Source organism: Watersipora subatra, chromosome 5 (assembly GCF_963576615.1).
Source record: "Watersipora subatra chromosome 5, tzWatSuba1.1, whole genome shotgun sequence".
Taxonomy (NCBI): domain Eukaryota; kingdom Metazoa; phylum Bryozoa; class Gymnolaemata; order Cheilostomatida; family Watersiporidae; genus Watersipora; species Watersipora subatra.
Genome location: NC_088712.1, coordinates 32,908,436 through 32,932,630, shown reverse-complemented (window position 1 = coordinate 32,932,630; position 24,195 = coordinate 32,908,436). Strand labels below are relative to the sequence as shown.

General features: G+C 36.2%; 1 protein-coding gene across 2 annotated transcripts in view; it reads right to left on the bottom strand.

The window, feature by feature from the left end:
• The window catches only part of LOC137396341 (proto-oncogene c-Rel-like), a 142,808-nt gene that overhangs the window by 81,889 nt on the left and 36,724 nt on the right, over positions 1 to 24,195 (bottom strand). For both annotated transcript variants that reach the window (XM_068082571.1, XM_068082570.1), the window contains exons 8-13: positions 21,545 to 21,757; positions 17,847 to 17,897; positions 8,414 to 8,499; positions 5,346 to 5,439; positions 3,282 to 3,346; positions 927 to 2,063 (exon numbers count right to left, since the gene is read on the bottom strand). In XM_068082571.1, the coding sequence (XP_067938672.1) occupies positions 927 to 2,063; positions 3,282 to 3,346; positions 5,346 to 5,439; positions 8,414 to 8,499; positions 17,847 to 17,897; positions 21,545 to 21,757 (1,646 nt within the window). The remainder of the gene's footprint in view (positions 1 to 926; positions 2,064 to 3,281; positions 3,347 to 5,345; positions 5,440 to 8,413; positions 8,500 to 17,846; positions 17,898 to 21,544; positions 21,758 to 24,195) is intronic.

The following is a 24,195-nucleotide window of genomic DNA, read 5'->3' as shown; positions in this document are numbered from 1 at the left end:
ATAAGTAAACACTATAGTTGACCTATGCTACCCCTCATAAGTAAACACTATAGTTGAACGATGCTACCCCTCATAAGGAAACACTATAGTTGACCTATGCTGCCCCTCACAAGTAAACACTATAGTTGACCTATGCTGCCCCTCACAAGTAAACACTATAGTTGACCTATGCTACCCCTCATAAGTAAACACTATAGTTGACCTATGCTGCCCCTACCAAGTAGACACTATAGTTGACCTATGCTACCCCTCACAAGTAAACACTATAGTCGACCTATGCTACCCCTCACAAGTAAACACTATAGTTGACCTATGCTGCCCCTCACAAGTAAACACTATAGTTGACATATGCTACCCATGCTACCCCTCAAAAGAAATCACTACTAATTAAAGCCACGTTGTCTGCTCCATGACAAGTTTTAAAAACCTATAGGCAAGACCACAGGCAGAGCTCTATGATTCTTATGCAAGCATTTCTTTACTAGGTGTACTTGTGTTCATTTGCTAATAACACACTGCCTCTTGTTGCCATTCGCTAATGACACTTGTCCCTTGCTGCCATTTGTCAATGACAGCCACCGTTCGCTGACACTTATCGGCTATACCGCTACCACACCTATTAATTTTGAACACCTAAATCAGTTACGCTTTGTTTAGGCGAACTGATTTCAACTATTTCCAAATAATTGTTTATAATTGTTTCCACAAAATTAAATATTGAACTCTTTGGTACTAGTGCATGCAATAATCAATTGGAATGCGAGAAGAAATTTTGTTACAGCAATTCCAAGTGTCGAAAACAAACCAATAAATGACTGAACTAAAAACTGTGACGGCTATATATGCCATAGACAAACTTCAGCTGATTTCTTGAAACAATAAACATTACTGTTATTTTTAGTAAAAACTTTGCTCAGCTCACTTACATCATCAAGAGCTTCATTAGGGGATTGCGGACCAATAGCCACTCCTGGACTCTGGCTAGATGCTGAAGAAGCATCTCCTGAGCTAGCTGTAGATGGAAAGGACATTCTGGTTCGATAATCTAAAACCATGTTTTGACCATCCTGCGACAAACGGGCATGCCCATGGCTAGTGACAGGAGATTGCATATTAGTTTGGGTAGGAGCTGATTGCTGTCTATTCAATATGGCTGACTGCGCTCGCCTTTGGTGCACCCGTGGCGCCGGATTTGGTGTAGCTAAGGGCATTTCTAGTGGCAAAAGGTTTTCTGTCCGGCTCATTGCAGCGCTATTCTGAGAAAGAACAGAGATTTCGGGCAGAGTTTGGTAGTTTTGAAAAGACTGCTCAAGAGCTGGGAAAGATCCTGAGAACGATGGTGGAGGAAAATTTGATGCAGCCTGAGGAGCTGACACGAAGGTCTCCACATTTTGCAGCCCTTCGATAGAGGGAGTGTGAAATTGTTGCCTCTCCATTCCTTCAGTAACAGGAACATTTTCTCTTTGGTAAAAGACTTGCTCCTGCCTGTCAGCTAGGTTATTTAACTGAGAGCTGACACCCGCAGCAAGTGCTGCCGGGGCATTACTAAACAAACTTTTTAATGTCTCATCCAGATTGAAGTTTCCCACTATGTCTGCCTCATCACCAGTCGGGCTATGTAAAGCCAGAGGTTGTGTGTCAGCAGGGATTGCCAGTGAGGTCAGCAAAGGAAATGAGCCAGCGAAAGAAGTCTCAACATTTTCAGAGCCTTGCGTAGATACTGACCATGTTGGTAAGTCTGCCTGTTGAGCTGGCAGAGAACAACGTGGCTTAGCGATGGGTCGAGCTCTAAATGCGGATGCTGACATAGCAGGATTGTTACTTTTAGTAGTAGGAGCCACACCCCAAGGTTTCATACCACAAGATGCACTAGGTATGGTGTCAACATGCCGAAAGACACGCTCTGGTCGCGTATCCGATATCGAATGCTTCACCATAGTAGTTTTTTCAGAAGAAGCACTTTTGACAGCTGTATATCTAGCATTCTCTTGATTAGAATCAACACTTTGAGAAGTAACAATTTGTGCATTTTGGCCTGTATGGAAGTAATTGGGGTCTTCTCCCTGCAAGTCAACAGTTTGCAATGTTAGAGAATTAAATCAGAAATATGACACAAATAAAGACTGGAACCATTTCATCTGTAATAGCAACACTCATGGGGCTGTTAGTACAAAACTAATCCTACCCTTAAATAATTCACATGAAATCACATGAAAATGGCACCTATAACCGGTAACAGAAAGTGACTAACTAGCCGAGTGAACCTCTTCACATAACCCAATGCCCGAATGTTACCAACTTAGTAGACAGACATTCCTCAGGATAGCTTCACACAAAAACTACAAACAATTTCTACTACAATAAGAGCTGTCTGCCTGAAGCCGCACCAAGAGCGCGACGAGAAAAGATTGCACCGCGCATAAACTTAACCAGGGCATTTGGATTGCGAGCCATGCATGCTACTACCTGCACTACATAACCACCTTTTCACAGCAAACAATTTACATGTATATGCAAACAGTTATTACACATGATGGTCTCTCACGGTACACGCGACTGCCAGCATACTAGTACTGAATAATAACCTTTTATACGCTAAACTAAACAAACAATTGTCTTCCTAGGTCATCCCTGTATGAGATACATTCACACATTGCTGACTACGCATTTTGCTACTGCCTTTGTAACAGGACGTAGAGTGAAAACATTTGAAAGAGTTGGCAGCTTTCATAATTTTATTGCAACTGAAAATCTGAGTCTGTTTATGCTGATTTTGTAATACTTGAATAAGAGTCTGTTTATACTGATTTTGTAATACTTGAATAAGAGTCTGTTTATAGTGATTTTGTAATACTTGAATAAGAGTTACTTGATGCTAATTTTGCAATGCTTAAATGAATATGATACAACAGAAGTTGAAATAGAATGACAAAAAACTGGGATGGCTATTAAAATGTTGCGATTGCGGGATAATACCTCATAACGACGATGGGTGCCACAAAAATGTTTCAACTTGCCCAGCGATACGAAACGTTGGGTTTATTAAAATATACCCATAAAGATGTTGCCATCAAAATTCACAAACCTAAAAAATAAAAAAACAAAATGGTAGTAATGTATTACCCATATTCACCGACAATATCCCGTGTTTGTCATTGACCACATCGACTGCTAGTGCACAAACATGTGGTATGATTATCAGCTATTCCAAGAGGAAATTACTCCAGGTTACAACTAAATAGTTAGCTATACCAACATTTGCATATAAACAGAATGCTTACCATAGGTTGATCTTGTGATTTAGGCAGAGAGTTTTGGTCAACCACCACAGCTGGACAGTCTATAGCTAAAAAATGCACATTTGCATAAGCTAGTCTTACAACATGGAGTGGCTTTTCTCAATGCGCTTGAAAAATCTGGTTGTTGTAAAATTGGAAGATACATATCTTAGTTGGAATGGGAGAGTGTATAACCGTGTCTTAGTTAGTCTGGGAGAGTGTATAACTGCGTCTCAGTTGATCTGGGAGAGTGTATAACCATGTCTCCGTTGATTTGGGAGAGTGTATAACCGTGTCTCAGTTGATCTGGGAGAGTGTATAACCGTGTTTCAGTTAGTCTGGGAGAGTGTATAACCGTGTCTTAGTTAGTCTGGGAGAGTGTATAACCGTGTCGCAGTTGTTCTGGGAGAGTGTATAACCGTGTCTCAGTTGGTCAGGGAGAGTGTTTAACTGTGTCTCAGTTGATCTGGGAGAGTGTATAACCATGTCTAAGTTGGTCTGGGAGAGTGTATAACCGTGTCTTAGTTGGTCTGAAAAGGTGTATAACCGTGTCTTGTTTGGTCTGGAAGAGTGTATAATCGTGTCTCAGTTAGTCTGGGAGAGTGTATAACCATGTCTCAGTTGATCTGGGAGAGTGTATAACCATGTCTCAGTTGATCTGGGAGAGTGTATAACCGTGTCTGAGTTGATCTGGGAAAGTGTATAACCGTGTCTCAGTTAATCTGGGAGAATTTATAACCGTGTCTTAGTTAGTCTGGGAGAGTGTATAACCGTGTCGCAGTTGTTCTGGGAGAGTGTATAACCGTGTCTCAGTTGGTCAGGGAGAGTGTTTAACTGTGTCTCAGTTGATCTGGGAGAGTGTATAACCGTGTCTAAGTTGGTCTGGGAGAGTGTATAACCGTGTCTTAGTTGGTCTGAAAAGGTGTATAACCGTGTCTTGTTTGGTCTGGAAGAGTGTATAATCGTGTCTCAGTTAGTCTGGGAGAGTGTATAACCGTGTCTCAGTTAATCTGGGAGAGTGTATAACCGTGTCTCAGTTAGTCTGGGAGAGTGTATAAGCGTGTCTCGGTTGATCTGGGAGAGTGTTCAAGTTAATACAAAGAAACATGACGGGTCGCAGGTTTGAAACCAGCGATCAGACTGAATATCTCAAAATTTGTGAAGCAGATCGTGAGAGTTTTCGGCTTACAGTGTTCCCATGACAATAAAAACAACAGAGGAGACAATCATGGTATAATCAAATGAGCATAGAAGTTAATGAATTAACCTAAAACATAGTTTTAAGTTTAAGTCTTAAAACATAGTTTTAAGTTTAAGTCTTAAAACATAGTTTTAAGTTTAAGTCTTAAAACATAGTTTTAAATTTGAAATGAAGAATCTGCCTAGACAGTCGAGATCGAACATTGCAAGCAGGGCTTCGGTTTGCCAGTGGATTTGCAAAGCTGAAACAGCAAAAAGGTAGCAACCAATTTTATTGAAGTGGAATGGGAAGCAGGTGTTTAATTTGTTTGATATAAGGAAGTGATTAGTTGATTAGTTTAAGATAATTAGCTATTCCATAGCTTCAGGATAAGGAATATATATTTGATTAATTTGACCTTTGTCATTTTTACATTTTTGTACTCATTCATTTCTTGTATTCATTGCATTCACTCAAATCTATTAAAAACCCACTATTAACTTGAACGAAGTCAAGTGAAAACAAAACTTGGTCTGTACCACAAGTATATCTGGCAAGATATACAAACTGTACAGACAGTACAAACGTTGAAGATACTTCTTTAAACATTTGTATATAAACATCAAAGTTACATGCATACAGTTACTTGGACCTGCACATATGTACAAGCATACACATCTGCATATATGTACATGCGCACACAGCTGCATATATGTACATGCACACATACATGCACAGAAGTGCATGCATACACACCTTTGCATATGTATATGCAAACAAACCTGCACATATGTACAAGCAAACATGCTGACTCTTTCAACAGGAAAGTTAATGCAACTGCAGCGACTTACATGAGTTGGACAGAGAATAAAACGAACTTCTCCTACCTGACTTTTGGTCCACTGATGACATGGGCGAAACAGGCTGATCTTCGACAGGTTGGGATGGATTAGACAGACTCGAATTCATACTGCTTGAACTCTGCAAATAAACACTAGAGAATGAGGATAGCTGTATGATGGCTGTATGTCTCAACACTAGTGAATGAGGATAGCTGTATGATGGCTGTATTGCTCGACACTAGCAAATGAGGATAGCTGTATGATGGCTGTATGGCTCGACACTAGTGAATGAGGATAGCTGTATGATGGCTATATGTCTCAACACTAGTGAATGAAGATAGCTGTATGATGGCTGTATGTCTCAACACTAGTGAATGAGGATAGCTGTATGATGGCTGTATGTCTCAACACTAGTGAATGAGGATAGCTGTATGATGGCTGTATGTCTCAACACTAGTGAATGAGGATAGCTGTATGATGGCTGTATGTCTCAACACTAGTGAATGAGGATAGCCGTATGATGGCTGTATGTCACAAAACTAGTGAATGAGGATAGCTGTATGATGGCTGTATGTCTCAACACTAGTGAATGAGGATAGCCGTATGATGGCTGTATGTCACAAAACTAGTGAATGAGGATAGCTGTATGATGGCTGTATGTCTCAACACTAGTGAATGAGGATAGCTGTATGATGGCTGTATGTCTCAACACTAGTGAATGAGGATAGCTGTATGATGGCTGTATGGCTCAATACTAGTGAATGAGGATAGCTGTATGATGGCTGTATGTCTCGACACTAGTGAAAGAGGATAGCTGTATGGCAGTTGTATGGCTCAAAACCAGCAAATGTGGATAGCAGTTTGGCTCAACAGCAAAATGGAAAAACCTGGATGCAAATGGTGGCTCAATACCGACTTTATGAAGTTTTTTACCAGTGGTGCTCGAACGTAAAGAACTCGTGGAGAAAATTAACTGACTATCTCTAAAATTATGCTTACTTTTGGTAAATAAATTTTTATCTATAATGTAACCTTTGATCTAGAATGTATAACCCTGTCTACTTCAGTAATAACTTTACCACTATCAGTAGTCTGATATAACCATGTCTACTTCAGTCATAACTTTACAACTATCAGTAATCTGATATAATCATGTCTACTTCAGTCATAACTTTACAACTATCAGTAATCTGATATAACCATGTCTACTTCAGTCATAACTTTACCACTATCAGTAGTCTGATATAACCATGTCTGCTTCATTAATAACTTTACAATTATCAGTAGTCTGATATAACCATGTCTACTTCATTAATAACTTTACAACTATCAGTAGTCTGATATAACCATGTCTATTTCACTCATAACTTCACAACTATCAGTAGTCTGATATAACCATGTCTATTTCAGTCATAACTTCACAACTATCAGTAATCTGATATAATCGTGTCTATTTCAGTCATAACTTTACAACTATCAGTAATCTGATATAACCATGTCTACTTCAGTCATAACTTTACAACTATCAGTAATCTGATATAATCATGTCTATTTCAGTCATAACTTCACAACTATCAGTAATCTGATATAATCGTGTCTATTTCAGTCATAACTTTACAACTATCAGTAATCTGATATAACCATGTCTACTTCAGTCATAACTTTACAACTATCAGTAATCTGATATAATCATGTCTATTTCAGTCATAACTTTACAACTATCAGTAATCTGATATAACCATGTCTACTTCAGTCATAACTTTACAACTATCAGTAGTCTAATATAACCATGTCTACTTTAGTAATAACTTCACAACTATCTGTAGTTTAATATAACTATGTCTACTGCAGTAATAACTTTACAACTATCAGTAGTCTGATATAATCATGTCTACTTCAGTAATAACTTCACAACTATCAGTAGTCTGATATAATCATGTCTATTTCAGTCATAACTTTACAACTATCAGCAATCTGATATAACCATGTCTACTTCAGTAATAACTTTACAACTATCAGTAGTTTGATACAACCAGGTCTACTTCAGTCATAACTTTACAACTATCAGTAGTCCGATATAACCATGTCTACTTCAAAAAGGAGAGTGAATTTACATAGATACGATCATAAAAATTAATAAAAATCCGGTAATAGCAGGTTTTGGATAATTGCATAAATCAGCATGCTACAAATTATCATATCATAATAACCAACAATACCACACTTACTGTACGGTCAACGCAAACCAATATTGCCACACTTATGGTACAGTTGATACAAACAAACAATATCACACCTAGTGTACAGTCGATACAAACCAATCATATCACAGTTACTGTACAGTCGATACAAACCAATCATATTACACTTACTGTACAGTCGATACAAACCAATAATACTACACTCCCTGTACAGTCGATACAAACCAATCATACCACACTTATTGTACAGTCGATACAAACCAATTATACCACACTTACTGTACAATCGATACAAACCAATAACACCAGTTACTGTACAGCTATTAGCTACTGTCATACTATACAGCTTAACAACCATTAAGTTAAAAAGTTATGTCTACTATTTTCCTTTTTGAAGGATCAAATGGGTGAGTTTGGAAAGATCTTGAGACCCGTTAGGCAATTCACATGTATTTTACTGTTCGTATAATGTGAAATCCCTACATCGTAAACAGAACAGATTATTTACGATCGATTATTCGTTCTCAGAACAGATTATTTATGATACATGAGCGTCTACTGTAGGTTTTATTCCTGTTGACTACGCTACTAGCAACCCACCCCTATCATCAACAAAATGACAAATTTTATACTGAATGAAAATTACATTACCTAAATACAATACTTACTTATAACTTATTATACTGCGAGCTCTGAAAATGAAGCAAAGATTCTCTCAAAGTCAAGTGTTACGAGTCAAGTGTTACGAGTCAAGTGTTACGAGTCAAGTGTTACGAGTCAAGTGAGACAATATGAATGACATGAGGGGCAGATGTCACCAAGACTGAATGCATCAGAAAGTAAACAATATGGATATAAGGATGAAGGTACTATTAAAAACTACATGTATCAAGGCTACTGTGCAAGACCCACCCAGCTAGCACTCTGGCCAGGGTCTTGGTCTTCTACAACGGCTGGGATATGAGCTGATGAATTCTCTGTCTCCATTCTCTGTGTGGCTAAACAGAGGCAAAGTGCCGTGAATCTTTTCAGCAACACAAACAACTATTTTTAACAAATAAATAACCATGGATTGAAGATACCATAAGGACAAGAGCTAAACACTAGCCTGTTGTTAGCGTGTGTGTTCTATATTGCGCAAAATAGCAAACATGAAAAACATTTTTGTCCTAGACCCGCCCGGCATCAATTGGAATAGCTTATAAAAATAGAGACACCGGACAATATGCATTGTATGCAATAACAGTATGAATTGCATGTGATAACAGTATGCAATGTATGTGATAACAGTATGCATTGTATGTGGTAACAGTATGCATTGTATGTGATAACAGTATGCATTGTATGTGATAACAGCATGCATTGTATGTAATAATAGTATGCATTGTAAGTGATAACAGTATGCATGGTATATAATAACAGTATGCATTGTATGTGACAACAGTATACATTGCATGTGATAACGGTATGCATTGCATGTGATAACAGTATGCATTGCATGCGATAACAGTATGTGATAACAGAATGAAATGTATGTGATAACAGCAAGCATTGTATTTGATAACAGTATAAATTGAGTGTGATAACAATATACATTGTATGTGATAACAGTATGCCTTGTAAGTTACAATATTATGTATTGTATGTGTATCCATAAATTAATAAATAGTGTGCGTGTGTGAGTGTGTGTCAATTTTGTGTGTCATACTCTTCAGCCAATGTTAGAGATAAACAGATGTTACGAATGGGATTTGAACTTGTAACATTCAGTTTTGTAGATCACTACCAGTGTTATTCTGACACATTTTTATTAGTGTCGTTGCTTTTCAAACTTAGCTCACAGCATGTTTGTCATGCATATGGAGGTTGTCTAGGGGAAGGGTGCTTGCATGGTAAGGTGTCAGCATGGTAGGGTGTCTGCATGATATGGTGTCAGCATGGTAGGGTGTCTGCATGATAGGGTGTCAGCATGGTAGGGTGTCTGCATGGTAGGGTGTCAGCATGGTAGGGTGTCAGCACGGTAGGGTGTCTGCATGATAGGGTGTCAGCATGGTAGGGTGTCTGCATGATAGGGTGTCAGCATGGTAGGGTGTCTGAATGGTAGGGTGTCTGCATGGTAGGGTGTCTGAATGGTAGGGTGTCTGCATGGTAGGGTGTCTGCATGATAGGGTGTCAGCATGGTAGGGTGTCAGAATGGTAGGGTGTTTGCATGATAGGGTGTAAGCATGGTAGGGTGTCTGAATGGTAGGGTGTCTGAATGGTAGGGTATCAGCATGGTAGGGTGTCTGAATGATAGGGTGTCTGCATGATAGGGTGTCAGCATGATAGGGTGTCTGCATGATAGGGTGTCAGCATGATAGGGTGTCTGCATGATAGGGTGCCAGCATGGTAGGGTGTCTGAATGGTAGGGTATCTGAATGGTAAGGTGTCAGCATGGTAGGGTGTCTGCATGATAGGGTGTCAGCATGGTAGGGTGTCTGCATGATAGAGTGTCAGCATGGTAGGGTGTCTGAATGGTAGGGTGTCTGAATGGTAGGGTGTCAGCATGGTAGGGTGTCTGAATAGTAGGGTGTCTGCATGATAGGGTGTCAGCATGATAGGGTGTCTGCATGATAGGGTGTCAGCATGGTAGGGTGTCTGAATGGTAGGGTGTCTGAATGGTAGGGTGTCAGCATGGTAGGGTGTCAGCATGGTAGGGTGTCAGCATGGTAGGGTGTCAGCATGGTAAGGTGTCAGCATGGTAGGGTGTCTGAATGGTAGGGTGTCAGCATGGTAGGGTGTCTGCATGGTAGGGTGTCAGCATGGTAGAGTGTCAGAATGGTAGGGTGTCTGCATGATAGGGTGTCAGCATGGTAGGGTGTCTGCATGATAGGGTGTCTGCATGATATGGTGTCTGCATGATAGGGTGTCTGAATTAGTCTTAGGACCACGTTAAACCAGGAGCTACTATCAGCCTGAGATAGATATTTATTATTTTTATGGTGTTGCTTTTCAAGTTTTAACGAAAAAAACAAACTGAAAAACTCTGGAGTTGGACAACGAAAAAATTGATTGTTATTAATGTAAATGATTAATTATTAATAAGATTTTGTGGACACTTTTCTACTGATCACTTGATAATATGGGTTCATAACGATCAAAGATAGTCAAAGTGGCGGTCAAATGGAAGTGCCCTTCAAATAGAGGGTGGCGGTCTTTTTTCCAACCTTTCTCTTGTTGTCCTTCACTACAAGAGAAAGATTGAAAAGGTTGCTCTCAGCAAGCATATATATATATATATATATATAGATATATATATATATATATAGATATATAGATATATATATATATATATATATATATATATATATATATATATATATATATATACTGACTCAAGTACCCAAGGAATTGACTCGTAGTATAGGATTATCCAGAGACGATAGACTTGCGGTTTGCAAGGGTACACCACAAGCTATAGAGAGAACAAAGAAACTAATATGCAACATAATTAATAAAAACAACTTGAAAATTAATATTGAGGCAAACAAACGATCAGTAAACATTCTTGACGTAACTTTAAATCTACAAGATGGCAGCTTCAATCTTTTCCAAAAACTAGGTAACACAATACTATATGTGCACAAACAAAGCAACCACCCACCTTCCATATTGAAAAACTTACCAGACAACATAAACAAACGATTAAACGCACTTTCATCAAATGAACAACAATTTAACAGCACAATGTAACCATACCAACAAGCACTCCACAAGAGTGGATACAACAGCAAACTACATTATGACACTAGCATGAAACAATCTAAAAAATGTAACAGACAAAAAAAATCCCATGGTACAATCCCCCATTCAGCGCCAATATTACAACCAATATCGGACAAAAATTTTTCAGCATAGTTACGACATGCTTCCCAAAGAAACACCCACTCCAAGCAATATTGGAGTGGGTGTTTCTGTGACACCCACTTATAGACAGACCTTCAAACTGAGCTACTCAGTAATGCCAAACATAAAAACAATCATTGATGCGAGCAACCAAACCCTTACAAAAACCATTACACCAAAAAAGAAGACAATGAAAAAAGTTGCAACTGCAGACAAAAAACAACTGCCCTTTGGAAGGAAAATGCAGAGCCAAAAATGTGATATATCAAGCAACAGTGAACAACCACACAAACAAACACGCAGCAACCTACATAGGACTTTGCTCAACCAAATTTAAAGCTAGATACAGCAACCATAAAACCTCGTTTAGTCACAAAAACAAACAAGACCACAGAGAATTGAGCAAGCACATTTGAAAGTTGAAAGACAGCAACTCAACATGCAACATAACATGGAAAATATTAGCTCAAGCACAACCATAGACAAACAAAACAAAGCGATGCAAACTATGTTTACTAGGAAAATACTTCAAAATATGAAAACCCCACTTAGGCACATTGAATAAAATAAATTAATTGACTTCCAATTGCAGACATGCTAGGAGTTATCTTCTCAGTTACACTTAGCACTAAATTACATGATTAACACAGCAAGCCCATTTCTGACATTTCGGCACATTTGGTAAAGCTTTTCATTTTAGTACAAACGCGTCTGATGAGTGCATCACACGAAACAAATTTGTAGCCCAATTACTAAAAGTTTACTTTCTTCATAATATTTTTTTAATATATCATACTCCACTAATTAGCTTTTAGGTTTTTAGTGTAAAGTTCTCTTTTTATATGCTGTTGCACCTGCTTTTAGTTACTATATACATGTATATATGTATATATATATATATATATCTATATATATATCTATATATATCTATATATATATATCTATATATATATATATATCTATATATATATGCTTGCTGAGACCAACCTGCAGATTGCTTTCAGCAAGCATGAAACTATTAATAATAATGTCTTCTATCAAAATTTATAGTCTGTTCTACTGATTATATAAATGATATATACATATATCATTTATCAACTAATGCCACAGCCAGTACTGTTTTGGCTTTTGAAGCTTCCTCAGTGCAGCTCAGAGTAGGCAATGGAGACAAATCCCATTGCCTATGAGACTTGACTTCTTGCTATGAAACAATTAAGATGCCTCACAGACTAAGAAAATCAATACACAGACAGTAGAGTTCTCAAATCACAAATATTGTGCTTTGCGCTTAGGCTAGTAGTGTCGCACAGATTGCTCAACCAAACTGAAGTAAGGGAGCAAATACTCTCTTACTTCAGTTCAGTTAACCACAATATATACATGTATATCATATATGTATATGATATATATATACATATGTCATATTGTTTATGATACACATGTATATATATCATCAACAAACATTTTAAAGGTTGACTTGCAACAAAATTCATATTACAGTTATTTGGTATCATAAGATTCACCAGGTCTTACTCTGTTGTGTTGTAGGTGCAAAATATGTGGGAATGTGATTACAAGCTCTTAAAAGCTAAAAAACGAACGGTTAATCGCAGCCACACGAGACCGCCGTAGTTTGGATTCGCTTTCCAGAACGGATCAAATGGGACGTAGTTGTTACAGGATGGTTTCTGTTTACACTTTGATGCAATCTCATTCGTCGAAATATATTCACAAATATACTTCACGCATTCAATAAAACCATGTCTATGGTTCTTACGCGTCTATTTTATCGTAATTGTAATGCTGTCACTTTTAGCAGTGATATCTTATATCTTACCGTAAAAATTCATTTAATTTTTTAACCTTACCTCGAAGGAGTACATATCATTGTCTGATAATCATGACGAGCCTGTTGGTCACCTGGGATAATCGAAAAGTGCTGCAAAAATTATTTGCAAAGTATTGGATCACACGATCATATTACGACTTGACGATTAGATAATGCCGAAACAAAACTGTAAAGTAGCGAGTATCTATATTTGATACGGGGTCTTCGGTAAAACCCAAAGTGTTTGTCATAAACTAGTGCTACGATAAGTTTTATAATAAGCTTTTTATTGGCCTTTCAATTCACGTGAGAAAGCCACGTGACAAGGCGATAACCAAACTGTAATGACTACGTCAGAGAAAAGAACAGAATCAAATCTATGGCGGCTTTTCATTTTTGAGCTTTCAAGAGCTTGTAATCACATTTCCTCATATTTGGCACCTACAACACAACAGAGTAAGACATGGTGAATCTTTTGATATCAAATAACTGTAATGTGAATTTTGTTGCAAGTCAACCTTTAAATAAAATATCCTTACACTAACAAACATCTACATGCTTGATGTAAGAGTTTTTCGAACTGATTACAAACTACATGTAGCTTAGTAAAGTTAAAAAGGCACATTCGTGAGTGTCAGAACTCCTATAGTCTGAATTTTCTAATATGGCATGACATACAGCAGGTGTGCCCAACCTGCGGCCCACAGGCCATATCCATCCCATAAGGCAGCTTAATGGGAGCCGCTCTAATGCAGTTCAGTGGAATGGCAAATTATGCCTAAGTAGTACCTACTAGTACCTAAGTATCTGCAACGCATCAAGGTGATCAAAGGTGCAGATGGTAGCGTGCCTCGTTGCTGAGCAGAATGTGCAAGTTCGAATCCTGTGCGATGCACTCTGTTTTCCCAACACCCACCCGTGCCTCAGACCGGCGGACAGAGATGTTATTATAGTGCAGATGGTATTAAAGCAATGTTTAAAAGTAGACGCGGTACCTCAATGTTGCCACAGAGTCTCCCTCTGCTTAACATTTGTCCAGAAAACAGACAGAATTTTTTACTCTTCCTATTTCTTGCACTATGGGACCCTCTTATGTTCACCCAATGTGCTGTCGTTCACTGAAGCACTTCTGAGGCTATGAGACCCTCTTATGTCTACCCAATGTGCTGTCTTTCACTAAAGCCCTTCTGAGGCTATGGTACTCTCTAATGTCAACCCATTGTGCTGTCTTTCACTGAAGCCCTTCTGAGGCTATGAGACCCTCTTATGTTCACCCAATGTGCTGTCTTTCACTGAAGCACTCTGAGGCTATGGTACTCTCTAATGTCAACCCATTGTGCTGTCTTTTACTGGAACACTTCTGACGCTACGAGACCCTCTTATGTTCATCCAATGTGCTGTCTTTTACTGAAGCACTTCTGAGGCAGATGCCTCCGTGTGTAAGACGAGTCGGAATTTAAATGGACATTAAAAGCATGTCCAAATATTCGTCTGATGTTGTTAATCATGTTACAGCTCAAGCTTATATTGCAAATCTTCACATTAAAATTGTGCATAAATGTTGGCCAAAAGATTTATCTCAATGTCAAGCGCAGCCTCCAGATAAACAAAGGTTGGGTGCTCAAAATATACAGTATAGATATACAAGGTATACAGTATAGATATACAAGATATACAGTATAGATATACAAGATACACAGGATAGATATACAAGATGTACAGTATAGATATACAAGATATACAGCAGTGTATGACGGTGTATGTATTAACATCATCTGAAAGTAATCTTACTAAGAAAATCCCACAAAGCTGTGCTTGTAATATATTTAATTTTGAACACTGGACAGTATTTTGTATATAAACTAATCATTTTTACATGCAATAAAGGACTGACAGCGTTTCAATCATCTATGGATCATTTATTAAAGCAAAATTGTGTTACGTCAACATTGAACAGGTAAAAAATGTTAAAAAGTCGTCGATTTGAATTTCGCTGGGGAATAGCTTATTAAGTATATACTATTATAATTATATTATAGTATAAGTTAAGGCTGGGCGGTTTTGGGCACCAACAGTACACCGAGACTGCACCTGTTTTAACTGATGCCGTACCGCATACCGACATTGAGAGAACAACTCCCAAAAACATACGGCTCGGTTTACACACCAACAAATATCGAAAAATGAGACAAAAACCGCATGAATTTTTGGGAGTTGTGTTTCACCTACCATTGCTACACAGCAATAGCCAGCTTAGTCGGAGGAAGGCAACCCCAACTCTACTTTACTGGAGCACAGGGTCCCGTGTGCTAAGCAAACCCTTGCACAAGGGATGGCATTTGGATTGCTCAATCCACCTGTTGGTTCATTCCACCCAACTCTAAACATTAAAGTTGGATATTGTGTATTCTTTATTTTAAACGAGCGTGTAAAAGGCGAACATAAAATACAGAATCATAGACACACATAAAATCATGTACCATGTTTGTTGAGAATAAACCCAGATCTTCAGCACTGAACGACAATTTAATTTATTTATATACGTAATTACAAATACCGTATATAAAACAACATTCAACTTGACAGCGTTGACTGCAATCCTACATCCATTTACAAGTAAATCGTGTGCTTATTAACCCTTTCACTGCCAAGCATGTACAAAATTGGGTATCTGTCAAGTGCCAGCCATTTTACCGAAAATTGCCGATGTTGCTTCATGATATGTAAACAGTATTTTTTTCCAATTTCAAACTCTATCTAGAACATTTTTGTTACATATTATAATTTTCCAACATTTTAACCATCATTGCTCTGCAAAAATTCAAGGGATCTATACTTTGTGCAATGATAAAGCTGTTTGAAGCTACGATCGATGCGAAGCTAAAACAATCTTCCATAATGTTCCTTACTCTCACAAAATTATTACTTTCACCATTATCAGACACATTGCTGCTGCTTTAATTACCTGTATAATCACGAGAATCTGAATCTGAATTGGCTATAATGTCATCAACATAACTAATTACCTGTTTTCTGACTCGTGCGCGGTAATTAATGAACTCATGCAAAAAAATGTTCGTTATTAAATGAGAAATTCTCAAACAAAAGTTTAAAAATTGCTTCGCTACTTTAGGCTAATTTTATAGACAAATCTTCGGACAACACTGTCAATTTCATAAAAGTCTTAAAGACCATGGGTTATGCTATCAACGAATAACAAAATTAGGTAACTACGCAATTGCTGGGAAAGTCGCAATAATGCGTCTTACGGCAGTCGTCCCACGAAAACGCATTCATGCGTCTACGGCAGCGAAAGGGTTAATAACTAACATGGAAGAAGTAAGCAGCGTGGTTTCTACATCTAATGTAGTGTATCAAAGCATTGCCAAACATCGGATTTCGACGATGTCGGTGTTATAACTTCCAAATCTGCACCTTCGGTAGATTTCAATGATGACAAAATTCAATTGGAGTACAAACTACCAACTAAACAGAAACGTAAAATATAAAGCAGTCCGCGAACGTGAGGAGAGTGAACAGCGAAGAGTAAAATTTTGCAAGCAACAATGTCTATATCAGTTATTGTCATTCTAAAAGCTTTGAACAATGTCTATATCATAAAACTTTGTTCTTAAGAGCTTCAAAGAAATAACGCACATTATTAAAATGATAGATTTTATTTAAGTTCAGGCGGTTAGTTAAGTGCAGACTAGAAACAAAACTCCTAATGATAAGAAATTAATTATTACAATTAAAAAGATAATGCAACTGACAAAGTGTATGGTTTGGAAACTATCATTGACAGTCATAACAAACATGAAAATTTTGAGTTCGAGTCACGAATAAATAATATTCTCATTAATTCTGCTGCCTAGCTAGTATTTTCTCTCCATTTAGATTTATAAAAAAATAGTACGAACACTAAAGCTGCAATAACTGGCAAGTCAATGTTCAAGGCTGTCCATCTGATTAGCATCGATCTTTATTGAATCAAAAATTAAAAAAATGATGATCCGCACCCATGAATATGATAGATTCAGAGATTAGAATAAAAAATCAAATGCCTCCCAGTCATACCAACTAACGCACCAAGTCCAGACACAAACCTAAAGTGTGACCACTCATGGCCTAACAACGAGTATAATAAGAAACAATGAAAGCATTTACCTTCTGCGATACTCTCGCCGTCCATTTTAGCATGACGACTGTTCTTCCCGCAAAGGATGGCCCCCTGCGACAAAACATCATCTCCATCCACCAATAATCTGCTCTATTTTGGCGCCATTTTTACCATGTGACAACGGTCGCTCGGTCTACATGGGTGCGTACCGATACCGCATGAATGTTCACATAATTATTCGGTGTCCTCAGTGCGTGAACAACTGAACCGCACCGCGCGGTTCCATTGGGACGTTTTGACCGCTCAGTTTTAACCGCAAGTATCACGAAAAAATGGTAATACCGACATACCGCCCAGCTTTAATATAAGTACACTAAGTATACTTTATTCTAATATATAAAAATATACTTATACTTATATATAATATACAAAATACTTGAGATTAATTAGCAACAACAACCGCCAAATATGAACTTGTAAGTTCAATAAATATGATGGCAAATCAAACTTACCTTTTCGGAAAGCTAATTTACGTTCCCTCTTCCGTTCAGATGTCGCATTCTCTGCAAAGAAAACCAATCACATGTATAACCAAGAAGGGATGGTTCTTCAAGTGGTTACAAGCAGTATAATATTTAACTGAAGTGCAAAAAGGTAACACTTCCACTTCCTGTGTACCACCTTCCGACATCAAACTTCGCAAAGCCTTTCTCTCTGAAATCGAACCTACTCGTAAGGCCTTTCTCTCTGAAATCGAACCTACTCGCAGGACCTTTTCTTTGAAATCGAACCTCTCTCTCTGAAATCCAAGCTACTCGCAAGGCCTTTCTCTTCGAAATCGAATCTTTCTCTCTGAAATCGAACTTTTCTCTCTGAAATCGAACCTTTCTCTCTGAAATCGAACCTATCTCTCTGAAATCGAATTTTTCTCTCTAAAATCGCACATACCCGAAAGGTCTTTCTTTTTTATCGATACCACCAACCTTGAAATTGAAGATACAGTAAGTTATAACCTGATAGATTCGTCTAGCTTTAACTTTTATAAATCTACTGCAAAGAGACTCTTCAGGTATTTGAAGGTATAAAATGCTATTATAAATCTACTGCAAAGAGACTCTTCAGGTATTTGAAGGTATAAAATGCTATTATAAATCTACTGCAAAGAGACTCTTCAGGTATTTGAAGGTATAAAATGCTATTATAAATCTACTGCAAAGAGACTCTTCAGGTATTTGAAGGTATGAAATGCTATTATAAATCTACTGCAAAGAGACTCTTCAGGTATTTGAAGGTATAAAATGCTATTATAAATCTACTGCAAAGAGACTCTTCAGGTATTTGAAGGTATGAAATGCTATTATAAATCTACTGCAAAGAGACTCTTCAGGTATTTGAAGGTATAAAATGCTATTATAAATCTACTGCAAAGAGACTCTTCAGGTATTTGAAGGTATAAAATGCTATTATAAATCTCATACAACAGCATTTTTTACATTCTACAATAGTTGTATGGAATATATACAATACATATATACATATGTAATGGATTGTGGGATACTGCCTTTAAAATTGCATCCGGTCCGCTACCACCTGTTGTTATTGACTATGTTGGCCACCGAGCCTGGCCACCGAGTCCAATGTGTAGTCCGGACAACGGCCCTGTTAATTTATTGTAGTCCTGTTCTGTGTCCTTAAAACAGATACGGGTCGTATCCCATTAGCCTTCGGATCATCTGGGTTAATAAACGCGACTGTTACGAGTAGAATATCTGTATTTTAAGGTACCATGTCCAAACACTAACTGCCCTTCACAATATTCGGGCCTCTTTTATATACAACCAATTGCAGGTAAAACTTGCCCGGATACGGAGAAAACTAACTAAAGGCTGTGTTGACCATAGTCCACGTTCCGGGTTACAATGACATTATTGTTAGTTCAATATAAAAACATATACATGTACAGTAATTCAAATAATTTTATGAGTACAATTTAATTATAATTCATATAGCACTGTTAATGCACAAACAAAACTTAACATAAATGAAACAATAAATATGAAAGTTTTCTTTTGGCTGCGGTGCTTATTCTTAGATCGGCGGCTATCGGATTTCATTACGCATATACAATACAGTAGGCGCTTCAACAATGTAAATAATCCGTTTCAGGAATGTTTACGCTATAGGGAATTTACATTATAAGACCAGTAAAATACATGTAAATTGCTTAATCTGTTTCAAGACCTTTCCAAACTAACCCCTTTGGCCATGCAAAAAGGGAAAAACTTGACTTGACTCTTTTAATTTGTGAGCTGTACAATAACTGCAGCATTATTGGTTTGCATCGACAACTTTTCTCTTTTTTATGACCAATCTCACTGGTTTTATAGACCATAATTGCAGGAATTTTACAACAAATTGATGGAGACTGCACATTTTTGGCATTCATTCACAATTATTCGCTCATTTTTTTCTAAACAGCCAAGTCTATTTAGCAAAATAAAACTAATAACAAATATGCTGTATGTCCACAGTAAGGCAAAACAACATCCTTTTACTATACAAATCAGTTCTATCTGTTCGACGTCTATCTGTAACCAGGCGGTCAAGGTAAGGATGAAAAACAATTTTCGACGATACTCAACTTCGCGACATTCAGATTGGTAGATCGACGCTGCAACATCATCACCAATCGATTGTCTTTATATTTATGAACAACTGCACAGCTATCCCATTCTTCTTTTTGTTGACACAGTTAATGATCTTCTACGATGAACTAGAATGTCGCGAAAGTGATATATAATAAATATAACGCTATAAGCACAGCGTTTTCTCTTCCGCAAGTGCTTTGAGATAAACTAACATTCAAATCGAATGTGAAACTTTGCCCGACTTGTCACTTTACCTTATATGGAACTTCTTACGTAGTACGAAGCAGAAAATTCACATAAATTTTTTACGTTATCTGGAATCTACGTGATAGGAGGTATACATTAAAGGGGCGTGTACTATATATCATATTCTACAACAGTTGTGTGATATATATACGATACATTTATACATTACATATACAATATAACATATTTTACAACAGCTGTATGATATATATACAATACATTTATACATTACATATACAATGTAACATATTTTACAACAGCTGTATGGAAGCACTGACAAAAATATTCCGAAGTACCTAACACGTTTTAGCTATGCAATCACATAGTAAATATAAAAATATACTATGACAGCACAAACTTTTTACACACTTTATGACAACCCAACTAGCAGCGGGTTCACTTGACTTGTTTATGTCGGTTATTAAGCTGCTATGAGTCTCTTCAAGTCATCCTAATTGCATTTTTTGCTTTGATAATATTAGCTCACTTTCAAGGTTTAGCAAGTAAAAAATGCTTAAACAAAGGACAACCAGATAAGCAAGTGTTGTCAGCTGTAGTAGTCGTAGTTGCTGTAGCTTGGTCTAGTAGTTCTGGTAGAAGTTAGTATGAAATAGAAAGAACAGGAGAACAACACCTAGCTTCAGTTCGACAACTTTTATGAACACAACAGTGGTAGTTGATAGTAATAATTTCTAGAAGTATTTATTAGTTATAGTATCAAGTAGTAGTTAGTAGTATCTAGTATTAGTAGTATCTACATATAGCAGTGGTATCTACATGTAGTAGTAGTTAGTAGTATTTAGTAGTAGTGCTTGTGTCAATATTCACTTAGGAAAATGATTCTCACCGTGGCACCTAGGTGACACATGGCACCTAGGTGACACATGCCACCTAGGTGACACATGGCATCTAAGCGACACATGACATCTACGTGGCACATGACACCTAGGTGACACATGACACCAAGGTGACACATGACACCAAGGTGACACATGACACCTAAAGGACACATGACACCTAGGTGACACATGACATCTCATTACAAGTAGTCATAAATTGCGGGTGACTGAAGGAATTACACTGCATTTTCAACAACCTTCTACACACATGGCCTTATTTGTAAACGTTCAGTTATTTTAGTTGATATTTTCAACCCAAATTTTAATACAAAATTATATTGTCCTTGCCTAAGGTTATACAAAATAATCTCCCAAATTTTAAAGAATTATTTTTTGGGGATTAACTAGAGGCAATGTGTGAGCAAACATGATGACTTTTCATACGCATGTGTCATGTAGCTGTATTTTCAATCCTACCAGACAGGTAGAAAAATTTCACTGGAGGCGTTTGGCCTCGTCGAGTCTCCAGAACAAGGTTAACCTCCCTTGCTGGCTCCGAAAATTTCTTTGGATTGTATTCAGGATAGAAGAGCATGATGGCAGCCATTTCATGGATGTGCTTCGGTTTAAACCTGCCTTTTGCTTTCCAGTTCCTCTTTTGGTCAGTAAATATTATGTCACCCACATCCTCTGCAAAATACCACATTTATAACAATTAGAATAGTAAATGTTGTCTTGCTATATCATAACCAAGCAGCAATATTGGATGGGATCCCACACCGAAGGATGTGTGACAGACACCTCACACTGTGGAGGTAGAGACACTTGGGCTGTAATGATGAAGTAGCCTCTGACTAATACAATTAAGAACTTTGCTAAAATGTCTTTACAGGGCAAAGTGACGGTCTGCAAATAGCCAGAAATGCTTCACAAATTTCTCAATTCTGAATATAGAAACCAACAAAGAGCTGACTAGAAACCAAATTGATACAATATGTGTTATATGGTATTATATGTGCAATATGCTATTATTTGTGTTATATGCTATCATTTGTGTTATATCGTATTATTTGTGTTATATGCTATTATTTGTGTAATATGCTATTATTTGTGTAATATGTTATTATTTGTGTAATATGCTATTATTTGTGTAATGTGCTATTATTTGTGTAATATGCTATTATTTGTGTTATGTGCTACTATTTGTGTAATATGCTATTATTTGTGTTATGTGCTACTATTTGTGTAATATGCTATTATTTGTGTTATATGCTATTATTTGTGTAATATGCTATTATTTGTGTAATATGCTATTATTTGTGTAATATGCTATTATTTGTGTTATATGCTATTATTTGTGTAATATGATATTATTTGTGTTATATGCTATTATTTGTGTTATATGCTATTATTTGTGTTATATGCTATTATTTGTGTTATATGCTATTATTTGTGTTACATGCTATTATTTGTGTTATGTGCTATCATTTGTGTAATATGCTATTATTTGTGTAATATGCTATTATTTGTGTTATATGCTATTATTTGTGTAATATGCTATTATTTGTGCAATATGGTATTATTTGTGTAATATGCTATTATTTGTGTTATATGCTATTATTTGTGTAATATGGTATTATTTGTGTAATATGCTATTATTTGTGTTATATGCTATTATTTGTGTAATATGCTATTATTTGTGTTATATGCTATTATTTGTGTAATATGCTAGTATTTGTGTAATATGCTATTATTTGTGTTATATGCTATTATTTGTGTTATATGCTATTATTTGTGTAATATGCTATTATTTGTGTAATATGCTATTATTTGTGTAATATGGTATTATTTGTGTAATATGCTATTATTTGTGTAATATGCTATTATTTGTGTAATATGCTATTATTTGTGTAATATGCTATTATTTGTGTAATATGCTATTATTTGTGTAATATGCTATTATTTGTGTTATATGCTATTATTTGTGTTATATGCTATTATTTGTGTTATATGCTATTATTTGTGTAATATACTATTATTTGTGTAATATGCTATTATTTGTGTCATATGCTATTATTTGTGTAATATGCTATTATTTGTGTTATATGCTATCATTTGTGTTATATGGTATTATTTGTGTTATATGCTATTATTTGTGTAATATGCTATTATTTGTGTAATATGTTATTATTTGTGTAATATGCTATTATTTGTGTAATGTGCTATTATTTGTGTAATATGCTATTATTTGTGTTATGTGCTACTATTTGTGTAATATGCTATTATTTGTGTTATGTGCTACTATTTGTGTAATATGCTATTATTTGTGTTATATGCTATTATTTGTGTAATATGCTATTATTTGTGTAATATGCTATTATTTGTGTAATATGCTATTATTTGTGTTATATGCTATTATTTGTGTAATATGATATTATTTGTGTTATATGCTATTATTTGTGTTATATGCTATTATTTGTGTTATATGCTATTATTTGTGTTACATGCTATTATTTGTGTTATGTGCTATCATTTGTGTAATATGCTATTATTTGTGTAATATGCTATTATTTGTGTTATATGCTATTATTTGTGTAATATGCTATTATTTGTGCAATATGGTATTATTTGTGTAATATGCTATTATTTGTGTTATATGCTATTATTTGTGTAATATGGTATTATTTGTGTAATATGCTATTATTTGTGTTATATGCTATTATTTGTGTAATATGCTATTATTTGTGTTATATGCTATTATTTGTGTAATATGCTAGTATTTGTGTAATATGCTATTATTTGTGTTATATGCTATTATTTGTGTTATATGCTATTATTTGTGTAATATGCTATTATTTGTGTAATATGGTATTATTTGTGTAATATGCTATTATTTGTGTAATATGCTATTATTTGTGTAATATGCTATTATTTGTGTAATATGCTATTATTTGTGTAATATGCTATTATTTGTGTAATATGCTATTATTTGTGTTATATGCTATTATTTGTGTTATATGCTATTATTTGTGTTATATGCTATTATTTGTGTTATATGCTATTATTTGTGTAATATGCTATTATTTGTGTTATATGCTATTATTTGTGTAATATGCTATTATTTGTGT